At 51.0% G+C, this 16707-nt stretch overlaps 6 protein-coding genes across 6 annotated transcripts; 3 read left to right on the top strand and 3 right to left on the bottom strand.

The window, feature by feature from the left end:
* Window positions 1-127: 127 nt before the first annotated feature.
* Window positions 128-994, top strand: Pmar_PMAR013277 (Tetraspanin-8, putative; the record flags this gene model as incomplete). The annotated part of the gene is made up of 1 exon (XM_002772888.1): window positions 128-994. The coding sequence occupies one exon, from the start codon at window positions 128-130 to the stop codon at window positions 992-994; it is 867 nt and encodes a 288-aa protein (XP_002772934.1).
* Window positions 995-2036: 1042 nt separating this feature from the next.
* On the bottom strand, window positions 2037-2606 carry Pmar_PMAR013278 (conserved hypothetical protein; the record flags this gene model as incomplete). The annotated part of the gene is made up of 1 exon (XM_002772889.1): window positions 2037-2606. One exon carries the CDS (start codon window positions 2604-2606, stop codon window positions 2037-2039), a length of 570 nt encoding a protein of 189 aa, XP_002772935.1.
* Window positions 2607-3820: 1214 nt separating this feature from the next.
* Pmar_PMAR013279 (subtilisin, putative) lies at window positions 3821-8615 on the bottom strand (the record flags this gene model as incomplete). Its single annotated transcript, XM_002772890.1, has 16 exons — window positions 3821-3880; window positions 3948-6052; window positions 6100-6233; window positions 6303-6416; window positions 6465-6609; window positions 6658-6786; window positions 6830-7216; window positions 7268-7340; window positions 7383-7495; window positions 7545-7675; window positions 7724-7837; window positions 7899-8024; window positions 8081-8133; window positions 8181-8237; window positions 8283-8424; window positions 8467-8615. The coding sequence occupies 16 exons, from the start codon at window positions 8613-8615 to the stop codon at window positions 3821-3823; spliced, it is 4032 nt and encodes a 1343-aa protein (XP_002772936.1).
* Window positions 8616-9687: 1072 nt separating this feature from the next.
* Pmar_PMAR013280 (Salivary glue protein Sgs-3 precursor, putative) lies at window positions 9688-10248 on the bottom strand (the record flags this gene model as incomplete). The annotated part of the gene is made up of 1 exon (XM_002772891.1): window positions 9688-10248. One exon carries the CDS (start codon window positions 10246-10248, stop codon window positions 9688-9690), a length of 561 nt encoding a protein of 186 aa, XP_002772937.1.
* Window positions 10249-11306: 1058 nt separating this feature from the next.
* On the top strand, window positions 11307-11880 carry Pmar_PMAR013281 (hypothetical protein; the record flags this gene model as incomplete). Its single annotated transcript, XM_002772892.1, has 4 exons — window positions 11307-11494; window positions 11536-11683; window positions 11727-11783; window positions 11833-11880. 4 exons carry the CDS (start codon window positions 11307-11309, stop codon window positions 11878-11880), a joined length of 441 nt encoding a protein of 146 aa, XP_002772938.1.
* Window positions 11881-12384: 504 nt separating this feature from the next.
* Pmar_PMAR013282 (subtilisin, putative) lies at window positions 12385-16699 on the top strand (the record flags this gene model as incomplete). The annotated part of the gene is made up of 10 exons (XM_002772893.1): window positions 12385-12463; window positions 12512-12618; window positions 12665-12737; window positions 12784-13170; window positions 13213-13338; window positions 13629-13770; window positions 13814-13936; window positions 14190-14344; window positions 14397-16342; window positions 16658-16699. The coding sequence occupies 10 exons, from the start codon at window positions 12385-12387 to the stop codon at window positions 16697-16699; spliced, it is 3180 nt and encodes a 1059-aa protein (XP_002772939.1).
* Window positions 16700-16707: the final 8 nt, after the last annotated feature.

The raw sequence follows: 16707 nt of genomic DNA on the forward strand, positions 1-16707 counted from the left end.
TCGCCAACGGCGGTCGGTGACCTGTCTTGTCTTGAGAGGCACGGGTTGGGTGAACACTCCGTGTCCTCCCCTCCTTAGTGAGCATGTACTAAGCATCTCTCTGTAAGGATCATTCCTCCTTTTCTTAATGACTGGCTGCTGCACTGCAACTTCCAAGCTCATAAACTACTTCGTTAATACAATCGTCTTCTTGCTCGGGGCTCTGGTCACCGCCTTGGCAATTTACATCCTCGTGTCCGACTTCAAGAGCCTCTTCACTCAATGGCGGATCTGGGTCGGCGTCGCTACTGGTATTGTCCTGATCATAGTAGCTCTCCTGGGCTGTGGAGCTACGAAGAATCAAAACAGATGTGTCCTCACGGGCTTCCTCTTCCTCGCAGGAGTGGTCTTCGCCCTCCTATGCGTCATCGCCATTGCCTCGTCAGTGTACCTGAGCAATCTTGTTTCAATTGGAAGCCTCAACAGTCCCGCCCTCAACAACCTATCTGGTCGTGATCTGAGTACGTACCGTTTTATCCGTGATTCTTACACGTTGGTCTACGAAGATGCCGAATGCAGGGGTGGTGTATGCGGCTTCACTCAGGGAAGTAGCTCCTTACAGTGCTCTCCAATCTTCTGTAAATCCAGAGACGTTACTAAGACCCTCAACAAATGGCTCAACACTGATCGCTCTTCGGGCATCACCCCTGCCTCATTCCAGGCTTGTCTAGCCGAGTCCGCAGAGGACTCGAAAACTCCAATGAGGTCGTCGGCCAGTGCTTGGTGCGGCAGCAATACCTCAGTTATTAACACTCTGAATCGATGGAGTGTGGGTATTCTCATCGGACTTTGGGTCGTTACTGCATTCATCATGTTCGTTTGCATCGCCAATTGTGTCCTCATCTGCGGTAAGGACCGCAAGCGCCACGGTGGGGTGATTGTTGGTGGGAATCCTCAGAGACTGGCTTATGCCCAGCCTGTTTACGGTGGAGATGTCCAAATCGTCAAAGTCTAAGTTCCGAGAATACGTTCAAAAAGTCAACCTCCGTCGTGGAGAAACGTGGAGATTTCGTATCTGTTCGACATCTCATTTCATTCTCCTTATCCTTACTGACGACTCCTCCGTCATCAGCTTCACCTGATAATCATTTTAACCACGCAGCACTTCAAGTGCTCGTTGCCTGACCTGTGAGTCAGCAGTCTCCCGTTAAACTTGCGTTCAGTCTCGAGCAAATGTCAGCAGCCTCGAGTTTAGTCGGTTGCCGTAACCTTCGGTTTAGTTATCATCCTAATATCTTCGCTGGACTGCAGCGCCTTTTTCGAGCGGAACTGATTATTCCTGTCTGTTCTTCGGATGGCAACGTTGGTTGTATTCATGTTGCTCTGTGTGGTGGCGATCTCCTGCCCAATTCACTCCGGTCACCTCAACGGCATCGATGGAGAATGTCGTTCCGCCCAACAGCCTCACTTATTCCGAACAGCAAACAGATAACAAAGGTGGAAGAGGCCAGCTCCCAAGTGGTCAGAACGCTGCTTGCTCAACAACCGTTGAGGACAGTTCTCACATTGCGGTTCCTAGAAGGCAGCAGTTCGTCATACGGAATAACCTCTTCTTCTTCTCGGGCGGACACGAGATGCTCCTGCAATTTGCGACAGCAGGAAAGTTAGAGGCTGTGTGTATGATGCTGCGTTCACGTATATAGCGCCCCATTGCTGCTGATTAATTGAGACGATGAGAATGCAAGAAGGCTCTTTTGCCATCTTGGCACAACTCTGAATGTTCGGTGGTCGGGTTAAGGAACCGACCGAGTGGGACAAGCGTGAGGACCATCATCCAATACCCCGAACATACCCTGCAAGCGGGCTTTACGACAGAGTATCAGATGACCTGATACTCTGTCGATACTCATGTCATGTTGAACGAGAAAAGCCCTAACAACGCAACCCGAAAGGATTAATACTCATTCACTCGTTATCAAGGTATCATGCAGACATACCGCAGGCTACATCAAAATGCGGTTGTTCTAACATTCTGAAGCTTCATTCGATGAAGTCGTCTACGTGCTCGGACTGAGAGTAGTCTGAGCGTCAATCGTAGTAGGGAGAGCTGCAGTGGTGACCTCAACGGTGGTAGCGGCATCGGTAGTCGTGACCGGTAGACCTGTCGTAGTCGTCACCACGGCCGTACTGACCACCTCGGTGGTATAAGCGGTAGTGGTAGCCGTGGTAGTTGCCTCGGTACCGGTAGTCGTGCCCTCCTCGACGGTGGTGGTCTCATCGGTGCTCTCACCAGGGGACGTGGTAGTGGTAGCAACCTCGCAAATGCACGGCACATTGGATATATGGCAGACGCTGGGTGTATCCCAATGCTTGCAGTAGGAGCCAGGGGTATCCGAGGCACAGCCAGCGTCGCAGTCGCGAGGGGCTTCAGTCGTTGTGCTCGTGCCGCAGGAACACGGGTCGTCCGAGCCAAAGCAAGTACTGGGGGTCTGCCAGTATTTACAATATGACCCGGGGTAAGTGACAGCACAGTCAGCGTCGCACTCGGCGGTATTGCCCATCACGTAAGTGATATCCGTGAGGGCACTAAGGACGATGAATACAGCAGTGGAGAAACCTGGAGCCATCATGGGAGAGCAGGAATGAACTACGAGTGGTGACTGATGACGCAGATGCAGAATTAATAACCTGCACAACATGCGATGGAGAACGCCAGGCTGATAGCCAGGGATAGAGTTCGGCGACAAGCGTCGTGACGTCCCGCAGCTGGCGGCGCAGCGAGCAGTTACACTCAATCGTTTCATATGATACTCCATATAGTGCAGCTCCTTTCACTCTACTGAAAGTCCCCGAGAAAGCCTGGTAATGATAGTCCATCTTTGGGCTCTGCTGATTGGGATAATGAATATGAAATTACAATCATATCGTGCAGGTTGAAATTTTCAATGGGCCCGAGGTTCGCTACTCATTTTCCGATTCAGTTCTCACAGTACTTCTCATTCCGCAGAATAGACCCAGAGGATGCAGTAGAACCGGACTTACTGCTGCGCATCATATTTTCAGCTGAGCACACAGCGTGCTCTCTATGCGCGTTTTTTCCTGATGAGGAGTGTGTATCGCAAAGCGCGGCCAATATTGTATCAGAAGGGGGTGTAAGCCATGACACAATCAACGAAAATCAAATCAAGACTCCCTGTCCGCGGTAAAAGTATCACACTAAAATGACACAATCAAAACTGTGTGCGGGGCGCCCACTTAACTCATTTGACGCATGGTGAGTTCATATGCTTGGGTCAACGAGTTAAGATGTCCACCTACTCATCGGTAGCGCTACAGTCGAATCCAGCAGTCAGCTCTCCGACATGTCTGAGCATATAGAGCCTCGCAACATGGTCGGCAAGGCAGCTCACCAGGCTAGCGACTCGGCGCTCGATCTCAGCTACGTTGTCAGCCCGACCCAATGGGAGCATGTCACAGCTCGAGATCCAACCATCCGAACGTTTGTTAACTTACCTGCAGGTTTTCCCAGCAGGACTAGTAGCAAAGTCCCCCCAACTATACTCGCCCTGAATGCTAATTAGAGTGGTCTTATCTTAGATTTGCTACTGAGTCCACAAAAAGGGCGTACCAACTTGCGAACAACTATCAACTCTCAACACAAAGCTCTTGTTAAAATGAATGTGTCAACGTAGTTGAGCACTAGTGAATATGATCATGTTATGGACTATAACTTATAGTGTGGTGTGAAGCATCGATATACATAGTCACGAGAGAGCTCGCGGAATTCAAGGGATAGTGGTGCAGATGCAGGGCACATCACTAGCATAACAGACAGAAGGATTCAACCAGTATTTGCAATACGATCCAGGACGGATAGCTCGACAACCAGCGTCGCAATCAACTGCAAATACCGTGCTAGTTGTAGTTGTAGAAGTCACTGTAATAACATCACCACTCCTCGTGCTCACCGTGGTCGAACTCCCTCCCCCGCGACCGTCATCATCCGTTGTCGTGATAGTCGATTCCTCACGGAGGATCTTGATAAGAGACGGCCTCAACGACATGCCAAAGTTGACGGAAAGCATACCACCGAAGACACAGAAGCCCCCACATCCACCAATGCCAATACCGCCACCCTCAAAGCCGAGAAGGACATTAGAGACCCTTCGAGGGGTTGAATCTGTAGCGGTGACAACCACACCGTTCTCGTTGGCCATCATGATCGACATCCAGCCCTCGTCATCTTGAGGGTTGAGAACACCACCTAGAGGGTCGATCCACGAAGTCTCATCGGCGGATAGAGTTGCGCACTTGAGGACGTAAGAGTCTCCAACTAGTTTCCACAGAAGATACCGTAACCCATTAGGACCGACCGTACTATCACCACCGCAGTCAACCAGGGTGACGTCAAGGAAGATGGGCTCACTCGGAGAAGCGACAGCAGTGAGCTCTGTGACGCCCGCGGGGAAATCGAAATCCACCATTGCCTCGCCATCATTGAGCACGGCTCGTTTTGATGCCAGTGGCAGGCCGTTCTCGAATACCTCGACAGTGACAATCAACCCGGTCTCCTTGTTGTTGATGACGCCGCTAGAGTCAAGAGCAACGACACGGAGTATCCTGTTACCACCAGCAGTTGAAACCATAGGCTCAATACCGGTCAGTATGAGATCAAGCGACTGACTACCTTTGACCGTTCGATCAAACTTGCCCTGAGAGCTGTTGCTATACTTCAATTCCAGCTTGACGATGTCCTGCCAGTCAGCGCCAGGGCTATCGTCTCGGTACCAAGTTCCGCCACCACAACCGCAACAACTGACATTCGCTGGCGTGGTTGTAGCAACAGTCATAAAGTCACCCCATAGAGCATTCCAACCAATACCGTAGAGACCAGCCGGGGTGCACAGAGCCTCAGCAATGTAATCAGCGCAGTGTCTCCCAGCACCGTCCAACCAGTTGATATCATCTTCACACCATGCGTCAAGATCATCATCGGGTACACCCATGTATGGCACAGCCAGAGAGAAGTTGACAGACATGGAGGAAAGTGGCGGAACGATCACTTGTTGGGATTTAACCTTTGGGATAAAGATCAATGTAAGAGGTCCGGAGGTAGCCAAGAGATGCATCAAGTTGTGACAGTCGTTAGCGTCACTTCCCTTCAAACCAGCTGCAACATCCTCACGATAAGCTGGGTCAGGCAAAGAGGCGTAGAGTAGATCGATACGTCCTTCCGAGAACAGGTGAGCCTGCATACTCAACGTATGCCAACTGTTGTTCACCTGAACCTCCAAACCGTCCCATTCAACCATCAGCAGCCGTGTCTTGTAGTCCAGCACGTACGAGATATTGCAAGAGCTAACGGAGCACCTAGTTGAATTGGCTTCAGTCCAGTAAGCGGCGATAGCATGTTTCGGCTCAGCTGGCGAAGGGATACGAGGGAGGGCCGTGACTGGCGATGGTGAGAATGGCGGCAACTCGATGAAACCATTGCAACCAACATTGACCGAGTCGACGTCAACGCCGAAAAAAGGGAAGTACTGACCAAGAGAGATCATATGCACTTCACCTCCGATACAACCCGCTAGTATATGTTGACCAACAATAGAGATTTCCGGGACCCAGCCTCCACCAGTAGGCCAGATAGGAAAAGATACCGCAGAGAATGGACCTTCTACCAGATATTCGGCATCGCTAGCGACCACTTGCGTCTTCAGCTCGTACGTTGAGGGATTCTCAATTGTAGCCGTAGAGGGAACCATCCGCAAACCAACAGGGATATACTCTGTAGAGTTCGTGGCCGAGCCGTTGGACACACGGATAGTTGATGACTGCACAGAGGCCGTCAGAGGTATGGGCGGGCAATTCTCACTCAAGCTATCAACCACAAGATTGACTGGCCCTGGGTGGAATACGGCCAACGAGAGCTCGACAGTGACCGACTGGCCCTCAGCAACAACGACCGGACCAGCTGGGAGGATAACTTGGAGTTCTGGACTCCATGGGAGCATTCTACTTGGGTCGACAACGAGGTCAGAGCCAAAAGTATTAGTAATAGTATAGCTGGCAATACCTAAGGATGACTGTGAAAAGAGCTAAACCCAGACGGGTAAGAGCCACCTGTGCTGCCAGCCATAAGAACTCCAAAGTCTATCATCGGAACTGATACTTGGCAGGCACCAGGAGGGGGAACAGCTCGAAGGCGGATGTCCAGGTGGACAGCGCCTTCACCAATAACGCCTCCCAAATCATACCTGATGTGAGAATGAACCGAGAAAATTAAAGTCTCGGCAGTCACTGTTAAAGCATTGTCATCAACTTACTCTCTGTAGCCTATCATAGGAGGCGTGAATACGCAAAGTTGCATCTCGGCGCTCGAAAATGGAGAGAGTCGGACATATTCGACGCATTCATCGTCCTTCCAGACAGAGAGAGCCCTGCTCACAATCAAATGATAATCGCTCATGTTCCTCTCCATTCCCCACCCGTTAAGCCAGTTAGCATTGCCAACGACCGCTTGCAAAGCGGCATATGCATCGACACGTCCATAGGCAGTCCATCCTGCAGCGCTAGCAGTAGTGATTATCGCGGCGATCACTTCGTCAAATGCCAGAGGGAATGGCGACCGTGCTGAAGAAAGACCGCAGGCATCGATTAGTCATAGTGGGAAGGACACACATCCAATTAATAAGGCAGCGAGTCCAGCTACTTCAGCAGCGGCTAAGCTGGTACCATTGAATGTAGCATAACCATTCGGGGTGGCAGTTGAGATGACGTTGACACCAGGAGCAGATACGTCGACTACAACTGAGAAGGAAACACTCAACCGACGGGGGCGGTATGATCCTACTTGGCCCGTAGTTAGACGAAATCCATCGGTCCCCACTGGCAGTATGCGCAGCCGTACAGAGAACATTAGTAGCATTGAAACCACATGGATAACTCCCACCCATAACATCCAAGTCCTGCCCATCGTTTCCGGCAGCAGCCACAAGTAGGTGACCGAATGTTCCGGCACGCCCAACCGCGATATGGAAGACAGCCGAATAAGATCTTGCAAACCAGGATACACTGCTTATTTTCACACCCTTGTCGATAGCGTAGTCAAATGCTCGCAGCGCATCGCTCAGCCGACCAGTGACATCATAATCAAATACCTTCAGGGGCAACACTCGGGCGAAGGGGTAGCCAACACCGATGATCCCCTCGCCGTTGAAACCTTCTGCTGCGATCAGACCTGTAAACAATATTATTTCACGGCCGCATTGGGCTATTCTGAACAACTTACCAGCACACGCTGTGCCATGTCCATTGTTGTCCATTACATTAGCATTTTCGTCTATGAAGTTCCAACCACGGACCTGAACAGATGAACTGGATGCACCCGACAAGTTCGGTCCCACATCATCGATGAATCCATTCGAATCGTCGTCGACCAGATACTGTGCCATCATACCGTCCTCAGCTTCGTTCTCATATACCGCATCCGCGACGTCAGAATGACCATAGTCGACACCTGAGATCAATGAAGCAATTGCTGCCATGATAAGGAGTTGAGTCCTTACCGGAGTCAATGAGAGCAACAGGGATCATCGGGTGATTATCCTGATCACAACTAGTGTCGTTATCGGACGGGCGGTCATTCAATATCTGATGGACTCGCATATCATCGAGAGCCCATTGTTGGCCGAAATACCTACAAAGATCGAATCAGTAGATGCTGTTGGACTGAATGGATACTTACGTATCATCTGGTGCGGACATGGAGAGAGAACGACCGTCGTGATGCGCCAGTTCGATCGAGAAATCCTCTTCAGCTAGTATGCCCATCATGTTCATCTGCTGCACGAAAGGAGTTCTGAGAAAGAGCGCAAGTAAAACACAAGTTTGTTTGAGCAGAGGACATGAGCCACACTTACGGGTCGTTAGTTCCGACAATCTCTATGACACCGATTTGCAACACCTCCAAGTGATACACGGTGTATGTCAGGTTAACAGGAATCGATAAGTTCGAGTTGACATCGAAGTATGGGGCTGTAGCGGAGCTGAACGAAGCACACGCGACCTGTTCATCGGACTCGAGGAAGTCGGAAGCGCTCACTCGTAAATGATGCGACATTTATCAGCAGCTCCAACTCCGGCGTTGGCAGGTCCCTGAGAAAAAACGAGTTGCACTGAGATAGCTGCCATTCGCTGATCACTTGTCCATATGCACTTGCCTGGCCGACACGAACTTCTCTATCAATCGAAAAGTGAATCTGAGATGCCAACAAATCAAGATAGCTGACAGATGCGATTCTTACTGGTGGTGGGCTAGAGATCTGGTGGTGCTGCAGGTACTTCGGGATATCACCGAAATCGATGATCTCGCTGCCCGAGCCGGAGTTGTTGATCGTAAAGTTGAAACACTCGACTGACTTGTTCGGATCGGCTCGTGAGTAATACCTGAAGATAATAATATCAAAACTTCTTGGAGAGAACACTTACATTTCTATGTCAATCGGACTCGGAGACGAAGATATGAATTGGGACACAGATAGGCGTCGGTCTGACAGTGCGTCAGCACGGAAGATGATGCCAAGGAGAGCAGCAACATACAAGATGACGAGGTAAGCGGCTCTTGGAGAGTCCGGCATTCCGGAGAACAGACGAAAGCAAGTCTGACAAAGATGGCAACCGTCAACTTTACGAGCGGAAACATGACTAAGCTCAAAATCGAGGGTGATTACTCTCATTACCATCTCGCGTCGGTTCCGAAATATCTATCGGTTTCGTCTGCACCGCAGAAAAGATACTCCTAGGATACACCGGGCTAGCGCTGCACGGACAGGTTCCTTGGGTGCGCAAAGCATCGCACCGGCTTGGTTGAGCTTCGTAACCGCCAATGAGTAAGTATCACGATTATGTCGATTGCTATCTCTTTACCATATTATGCAATTGCGCGAGCATAAAGGTAGAGTAGGTAAAGATTGTCTAAGTGGTAGTTGGGGACTTCGGTGATCACCTCCAACAAAGGTGGCGCCAGTTACAGCTAGCAATCGTGGTATCTATTGCAAGGCCGATTCAATTCGTTTCCGTGCGTATTCTCTCTCATTTGTGTTCTCGGATGCGATATTGCAAGTCCATATGGACGTATTCGAGGACGTAATGAACACTCTTGTCACGGGAGTATGGAAAAGCTGAAGAGCGCGCAACACGATTACGGAGGTTTTGGCGCCCATCTATGTTCCACGGTAGTTTAGATGATTCTAGATCAATGCTGAAAGGCTCTCGCGATCGAGCCGGTAACCATCCCATTATGACGTCGAGGTTAAATCAAAAAGTTAACTGTGGTGATTGACCCGTTACCGTGAGCATTCCTCACTGTTACTCATTGAGGAACGGCGCTCACGAGCTTGATAAGCAACAGAGTGCATTCGCGCGACATATTCACAATTTTGCCCTACCGTCGCGACATTTAGCTGTGCTCCCAATCGACCAGCGGCCGTGGGGAGCTAGAGCCCCTCAATACCACGACAATCTAATATAGACAGTTCCTGCAGCGTCATACCAGCATGTCTGACTTGGTGCGCATCATAAAATTATCAACGCGACTCGGAAGAGTTAACAGTCACTCACTAATCCGTTATAAAGACATCATGCAGTTCATCGCGAGCTTCATCAATTGCGGTCGTTCGGACGTTCCAAAGCTTCATTCACCAAATTCGTCTACGTGCTCGGACCAGGAGTGTCAACCGTAGTAGGGAGAGCTGCGGTGGTGACCTCAACGGTAGTGGCGGCATAGGTAGTCGTAACCGGTCGATCTATCGTAGTCGTCTCCACGACCGTACTGACCATCTCGGTGGTATCAGCGGTAGTGGTAGTCGTGGTAGTTGCTTCGGTGGCGGCAGTCGTGCCCTCCTCGACCGTAGTGGTCTCATCGGTGCTCTCACCAGGGGACGTGGTAGTGGTAGCACCCTCGCAGATGCACGGCACATTGGATATATGGCAGACGCTGGGTGTATCCCAATACTTGCAGTAGGAGCCAGGGGTATCCGAGGCACAGCCAGCGTCGCAGTCGCGAGGGGCTTCAGTCGTTGCACTCGTGCCGCAGGAACACGGGTCGTCCGAGCCAAAGCAAGTGCTGGGGGTCTGCCAGTATTTACAATATGACCCGGGGTAAGTGACAGCACAGTCAGCGTCGCACTCGGCGGTATTGCCCATCACGTAAGTGGTATCCATGAGGACACCGAGGACGATGAATGCGGCAGTGAAAGAACCTTGAACCATCATGGGAGAACACAAATGAGCTACCAGGAGGCCTTCCATGACCGATACTATTGAAGAAACACCTCACAACGTTGATCCGCTATCTGCTGCATTACAATGAACTTACACAGATCTCCTAGGCTTGAGGCGTGGCGAGCATACACTCAGCACATCCAGACGTTTCACAAGATATTCTGTATAGTGCGGTATACCTCGGTCACCCAATCATCTAGGGATTGGTCACATACTCTTCGCATAGCCATCGCCTAAAACCAAATATCTCCGTTTGCGAGATTGCCAGGTCATCAGAGTCTGCCCTGGGTCACACCGAAGGAGCTCACCGCACACATCTACTGTATTCCTAGGTAGCTGAATATAGGCTGAAGATGGTAGTCTGCGTGTTAGCATGACCGACCGACTCATCGTAAAATCATCATAATTCATGATCCTAATGTATCCCGACTCGAAAGTGAGATTCATCGAGAAGCTGCGTGACGTGAATCGCACATTAGCGTTTCATACGAAACGGGAGGGGTACCAGGCGCGATCGAAGTTCACTTCATCACCAGAATAGACTAGCACTTAGTCTTCTACTGTGGTTTACTGTCATGCCTTCTGCTCAGATTCCTAAGCCTTGTCACCATGTGCTGTGAAGTCAGCTGCGCAGTCGGTTTTTTTACAGGTTCACCAGCGGGTCCAACCGTCGTTGATGCGCTCTGTCGTCCACACATACCCTCCTCCCCGGCAGAGTCCTCCCAATTACTATTCCAGGACGCTAGGTTGACCACAGCAATGCTGAGTCTTGTGAAAGCCTGAAGCCCCCTTGCTCCTCTACTAGTAAGCCTCCTCTAATTTTCTCACAGAAGTAGACGTCCCCGCCACTACCGTATTTTACTCGTCATTGTACAACTCCAACTACACCGTCGATTTCGTATGTCTCACAGAGAAGATCGTATATGTGCCTCCGAAGAGTGTGTTGAGCAACAGATATTCTTCCAGCTCTATCGTTCTGTTGTTCACTCCTACTCTTAACGCTGTGCCTTGGCTCGGAGCCGTTACTATCGCTAGTTAATTCTTGCATGACTACTTCACTTCTGCTTATACTCTTGGCAACGTCGCCGTTCGCGACCTCTTCTGAATGCCACGCGCACTTCGATGGCGATGGGATCGAGTGGGACGGGCCCGAGGTTTGCGCCGCCTCGCAATCCAGATTCTTACAGACCACCGATTTCATCAAGGCAGTACCGGCGACGATCCAAGTTGAGATGTAAGTCATCTCGAAGACTCAGCGCTTCCACCCGACATCAGGCTCTACAACGCTACTGGTTCGGACACCACAGAAATCGACTTGCTCCTGACGAACACCGGATCGGGTGTTGAAGTTGTTGAGTTCATCGACCTCGGCCGAGATCTTAACGTGATGGAGTTACAGCAGTCAACCTCGGCTGTTCCTGAAGTAAGTCTGACCGCTCGCACGCTTACGTGTATTTTCTTGGTAGTTATCTCCGCTAGTCAATCGCCCATCACGCGTGGCTGCTACTGAAGGATTCACCCGAGTAGGTTTGCTGGCCCCTACGGAATCGCTGAGCTCTCCCACTTCGTCAGGGCCAAGACCGAGATGGCTCAGGTTCGCGCCGCATCACTTTTGAGTAAGTCAACTCTGTGTTGTCGAGGAACCACTGCTACATTATCGCATGGCAGCACTACCGGTCGTGACGTCGCCGAGGTTACCCAATTGACTGAGCAAATGTCGACTCCTTTCACGCGCACGGTATTTCTGAGCAACCTGAATCTTGCAGTTTTGGAAGCTGCAGACGCTGTTGATGCGTAAAAAAGGTGAATTCTGGTCTGACAATTATTGATTTGATTATGTGGACAATTCATTACTCGCTGATGGGAGTAGATGCAAATGCGTCATCAGGCCCGGCGTCGTCGAAGAGCTGACTGCGCTCGGCTTCATGGTGGAGCTTGATGTGCCATTGAGGCTAACGGCCGACTCCCCGAGGTGGACCGAACATGCCCCTGGTGGAGGATACGTCCAATCAGTGTGCGCTTCAACCATCTCCCATGCTCATCTCACACTTGAAGCCCATTTTCTGAACGAGGCTATTTTTCCTCAGCAACACCTCGTCCCAATGGTCCTTGATCGGCCTGGGTATGAAAGATATACTGCGGACTATGGGAGCACTCCGCGTTGATGAGTCGTCGAAGATTATTGTTGCTCTCTTGGATTCTGGTAGGGTGGCAGTGGTTTTGCTCCGAGACGACTTTCGTGGCATTTCAGGTGTGGATTTCGAGCATCCTTCTCTGGAAGGATCTGTCGCGATCAATGCAGCGGAGCGTGAGGGCAAGGCTGAAGTCGATGATGATAACAATGGCTTCACCGATGATGTAAACGTCGTCACCGAATACTACACATATCTCATACTGTGCGTAGGTGCGCGGATGGAATTTCGTAAGTGATGATGGAAATGTGATGGACAATGTTGGTCACGGGACGCACTGCGCCGGTAGCGTTCCTTCCAGATTCACCTCTACCGTTGAGATCATCATCAGGTTTGATAGCGGCCGATGGGAAGAGTGGCCTCATCGGCACCGGCCTTTCCTATGCTCGAGTGCTGCCTTTGAAAATATTCGATATCGGCAATGGTGGAGTTGGTCGCCTTTCCGATGCCTTGAGAGCTGTCGACTACGCTATAAGTCGGGGAAGCAGAGTCAGCAGCATTGGCTGGATCGCTGAGACTTATTCGGAGATCTTCCGTCAAGCTGTGCTGAGAGCTCAGAATTATGACCATATGTTTGTGGCGAGCGCTGGTAATTCTGGTATCGACCTCGACGATGTGGGTGGCAGCTATCCTTGTGGATTTGCCGCGCCCAACGTACTCTGCATCGGAGCGCACGGACCAGATAGGAATCTAACACCGACTTCTAATTTCGGCCAAGGTAGAATAAGAGTATATCAGATTTTCTTGAGTATTATTTCAGTCGTCGACGTATCGGCACCGGGAGAATTCGTCATGTCGTCTTCAATTGATGGCGGATCTGACACGGTGGCCGGGACGAGCGTTGCAGCAGCGCAGGTCGCGGGAGTGGCTGCGATGCTGATCGGAGGTATGCAAGCGTCTGGTCTGTGTTTCGGTGTTGGGGGAATATATGTTCGCTTTCCTCAGCTGAGCTTAGGAGTTTTTTGTCACTAATGACTATATGAAGTCGGATAGAAATTTTCAGATATAAATGAAAACTTCCTGAAATTTCCTCAGAACTATCATATTGTCACCAACATATGTGATTGACCATGTGCATATTTTCCCACCGAAAATAGTATTTTCTGCAAACGTCGCTGAAGGATTCGCGAAAACCGATTTTGAGCAGGAATGATGTCCTTTTGTGATTCCTATTAGTCCGCCGTCCTTTCCCACTATATTTCGACGAAGTTGCTGCGGCCATCATCACTTCCACACAACCCTGCGCGGGCACTGCGTTTGGCTGCGTTGACGTTGGTAGTGTTCTCGAGGCCGTGACTGGAAAGAAGATGCTGAGCAAGTACGCTACTACCATCTAGTTGGCGTGAACCCGTCTGCTTCAGGGCGCTGTATGTCGCTACTGGTCATCCCAGGAAGGCTATCAGTCGTATAAGGTTGAGGCCACATCAATCCAAGGCTCTCGCTGTGGTCTTATCCGGAATGTCAGCTCCTATCGGCTACAGGGAGTAGGTGTAGTCGTCTTAGTCAGTGAGTGAGCCAGGAACCTATAATGCTCCTGGCGGGAACTCATTGGCTGGATTTGAGACGCTATTTCTCGAAGCTGGATGAGTCCGCGGCCTTAGTTGGTACCAGAATTTCCGTGAAGGCATCGGTTCGATAATACCCTCGTCGTGTTCATAGCTTTTCAAACCTCGTCATTGGGAGTCATTTTCCCAAAGCGAATGTATCCTCCGCTTTTCCCATTTTTGGCGTCCTCAGGTACGATATTCAGGGCACTATCGGTGGTGGTCTCGTTGCTATCTCCATCGGTGTCCGATCGAGTGGTCACTTGTCCACGGGCGATGATGGGGTGAAATGCGAAGCCTCGAACAACGGGACGGTGGACTTCGGACGAGTTATGGTCGGACAGGAAAGTAATGGTCTTCTTCGTTTGCGGAGTTGATGATTGAATCGGTGAATTCTCAGGTGAAGCGGAGTTTGATCTGCACAATGGTGGCGATGTGGAAGTGTTGGTGGACCCCAATAGGCTGCTCGGATGGGCGCCGCTACTGAGAGTCGATCATCCTACGTCTGCCGTACCTCTGTCCGTTGGGGAGTCCGTGAAGATCATCATCGCTTATGTGGCTCGCAAGGTTGGACACCAACGATTCCGTATGGACTCACTGGCGGCTGGATGCGATCCAATAGAAGTAGTCGCCGACACGGTCCCGAACCCCCTGGTCGTGCACGAGGGGCCGACGGTCATTTCCGTTCCAGCTGGCTCGAGGTGTATCGCGACGTTGGTTAATATCACTAATCCTTCGAAGCATACCATCCATCGGGCATCTCTTAGACCGCGAGGAAGGTTCTATATATTTGAGGCTATCTCGGTTGGGGACGTAGAGTTCCCTTTGACGTCCCTGGGCGGGGGATGGAGACCTGATATGGATTCCGCTGCGACTGAGGTGGACTGTGATGCTCAGCAGCCGACGGTGGTTGAACTGAATCGTACGGCAATTTTCGACGGTGAGGAAGTGAAGCGTTTCGGCATCTTCTGCAATGGACTGGTCATGGTGTCACCTTCCCAGTACCTTCCACGCATCGACAGCTCATCACGATTCGTAGCGGCGTATTGGGTCCCGACTGAGCGCGCTTCATGTATGGGCGAGAGAGGCTGCCGAGTGTCGTTCTTGGTAACTGTGGACTGTTTGATTGTCGAGTGGAGGGACTTGCATGTTTCTACTACTGCAGTCAATGTGAAAGTCCAAATGCATCTCCACTACGATGGTCGATTGACACTTCTGTACCCGGAGCAGCACGAGGCTTACTCGGCTGATGGAGCCGTTGTTGGTATTGGCCATTCTCATTTCGCGGCTCTGGTCAACGTTACAGGGTCGGTGGTGCTATTGTGGACGCCTCGGCTCCAAGCGACTCCTATGGAAGTTTTGCCAGAGACAACCGAGTGCATTAATGCAACCCTCAACTTGAGGCCGTTTGGTGCCAACAGCTCCTATGACGGGTCTTGTGGGAGCGACCTTGGATGTATCGAAGAGAGCTCGACTGAGGCCGTATGGACCGACAGCATCGACATCATCTCTTGGGGAGCCTCAGCCTCGCATTATCATCACGTCGAGATCTACGGCACGGAGCTGCTCTATAGTGATGTAGTTGATGAAAGTGGTATGCTATCGAGTGATGGAGGGAACACCGTCGTTGAAGTACTTGCATTAGACCAGCTGGGTCGGGTTAATACGGCTGAGGATGGCCTTCTGATTACGGTGAGTATGCTGATCGGCGTGGAGGTCTTCTATTCCGAGAATACACTGTTGAGGGCGGGTCGAGCCAGTGTTAATGTCGAAGTTCCCGCGGGTAGGGCTCCGGTGTCGGTCGTTGCTGAGGCCGCGCATGAAGTTGAAATTCCATTCGACGTCGTCAACTGCGGTGGCAACGATGTGACTGGCGACAACGGTCTACGTTATTTGCTTTGGAACCCCTCGGATGACCGTTTGATTTGCGCGATACGTAACGGCTCTTCGTGGTCGACTGTGAGGAAGGCAGGAGAGCTCGGTGACGATGTGTGGATCTCGGTGATGACTGCTGCTGGGCAAGGGAGAGTTGTGGTACCATCGGATAGGATTCCGAGAAGGAGCGGTATGGTTGTGCTGGGTCAGGAGTCGAATGCTATCGGAAGCGGCAACTGTGAGGGTTTCTGTGTGTTTGGGGGGCCTCTGAGTTTGAACATGTGGAAGTATATGAAAAGGCCTGTGGAAAAGGTCATTCGGGAGTTGTTGACTACTTCTACTGAGGACCCGAGGGATAAGTTACCACCACCGGAAACACCGACTCGAACTGCGATTACTCTAACCGGTGTGACGACTACCACTACTACGACAACCACTACAGCTACATGGTGGAATATGTCTACAACGAGTGTGGGCAGTACGGAGCTGTGGACTACGACTGAAGCGCTTGTCACGACGGCTACAACAGCACCGCTGACTCCGACCAGTACTACTTCTACGACTACCATGTGGTCGGACGTTGGGGCTCCGACCACTGCAGTGATGACGACGACTGCCAATGAGATCTTGGAAACTACGACGACTCCAACAAGTTCAACCTCGAGTGCATTCTCTGTGTATGGTACCACCACGACGGTTGACAACACTGGGAATGGCACTAGAAGACTCCGCGAATCTGGTGAGAGACCATAAGGTTGCAGACACTGGTCGAGTGATGTTCATCAGATAATGAAGGTGGACAAGGAGAGGAGAGCTCAGTTGAAGTGACTGCTATC

This window comes from Perkinsus marinus (genome assembly GCF_000006405.1).
Source record: "Perkinsus marinus ATCC 50983 genomic scaffold scf_1104296960350, whole genome shotgun sequence".
NCBI lineage: Eukaryota > Perkinsozoa > Perkinsida > Perkinsidae > Perkinsus > Perkinsus marinus.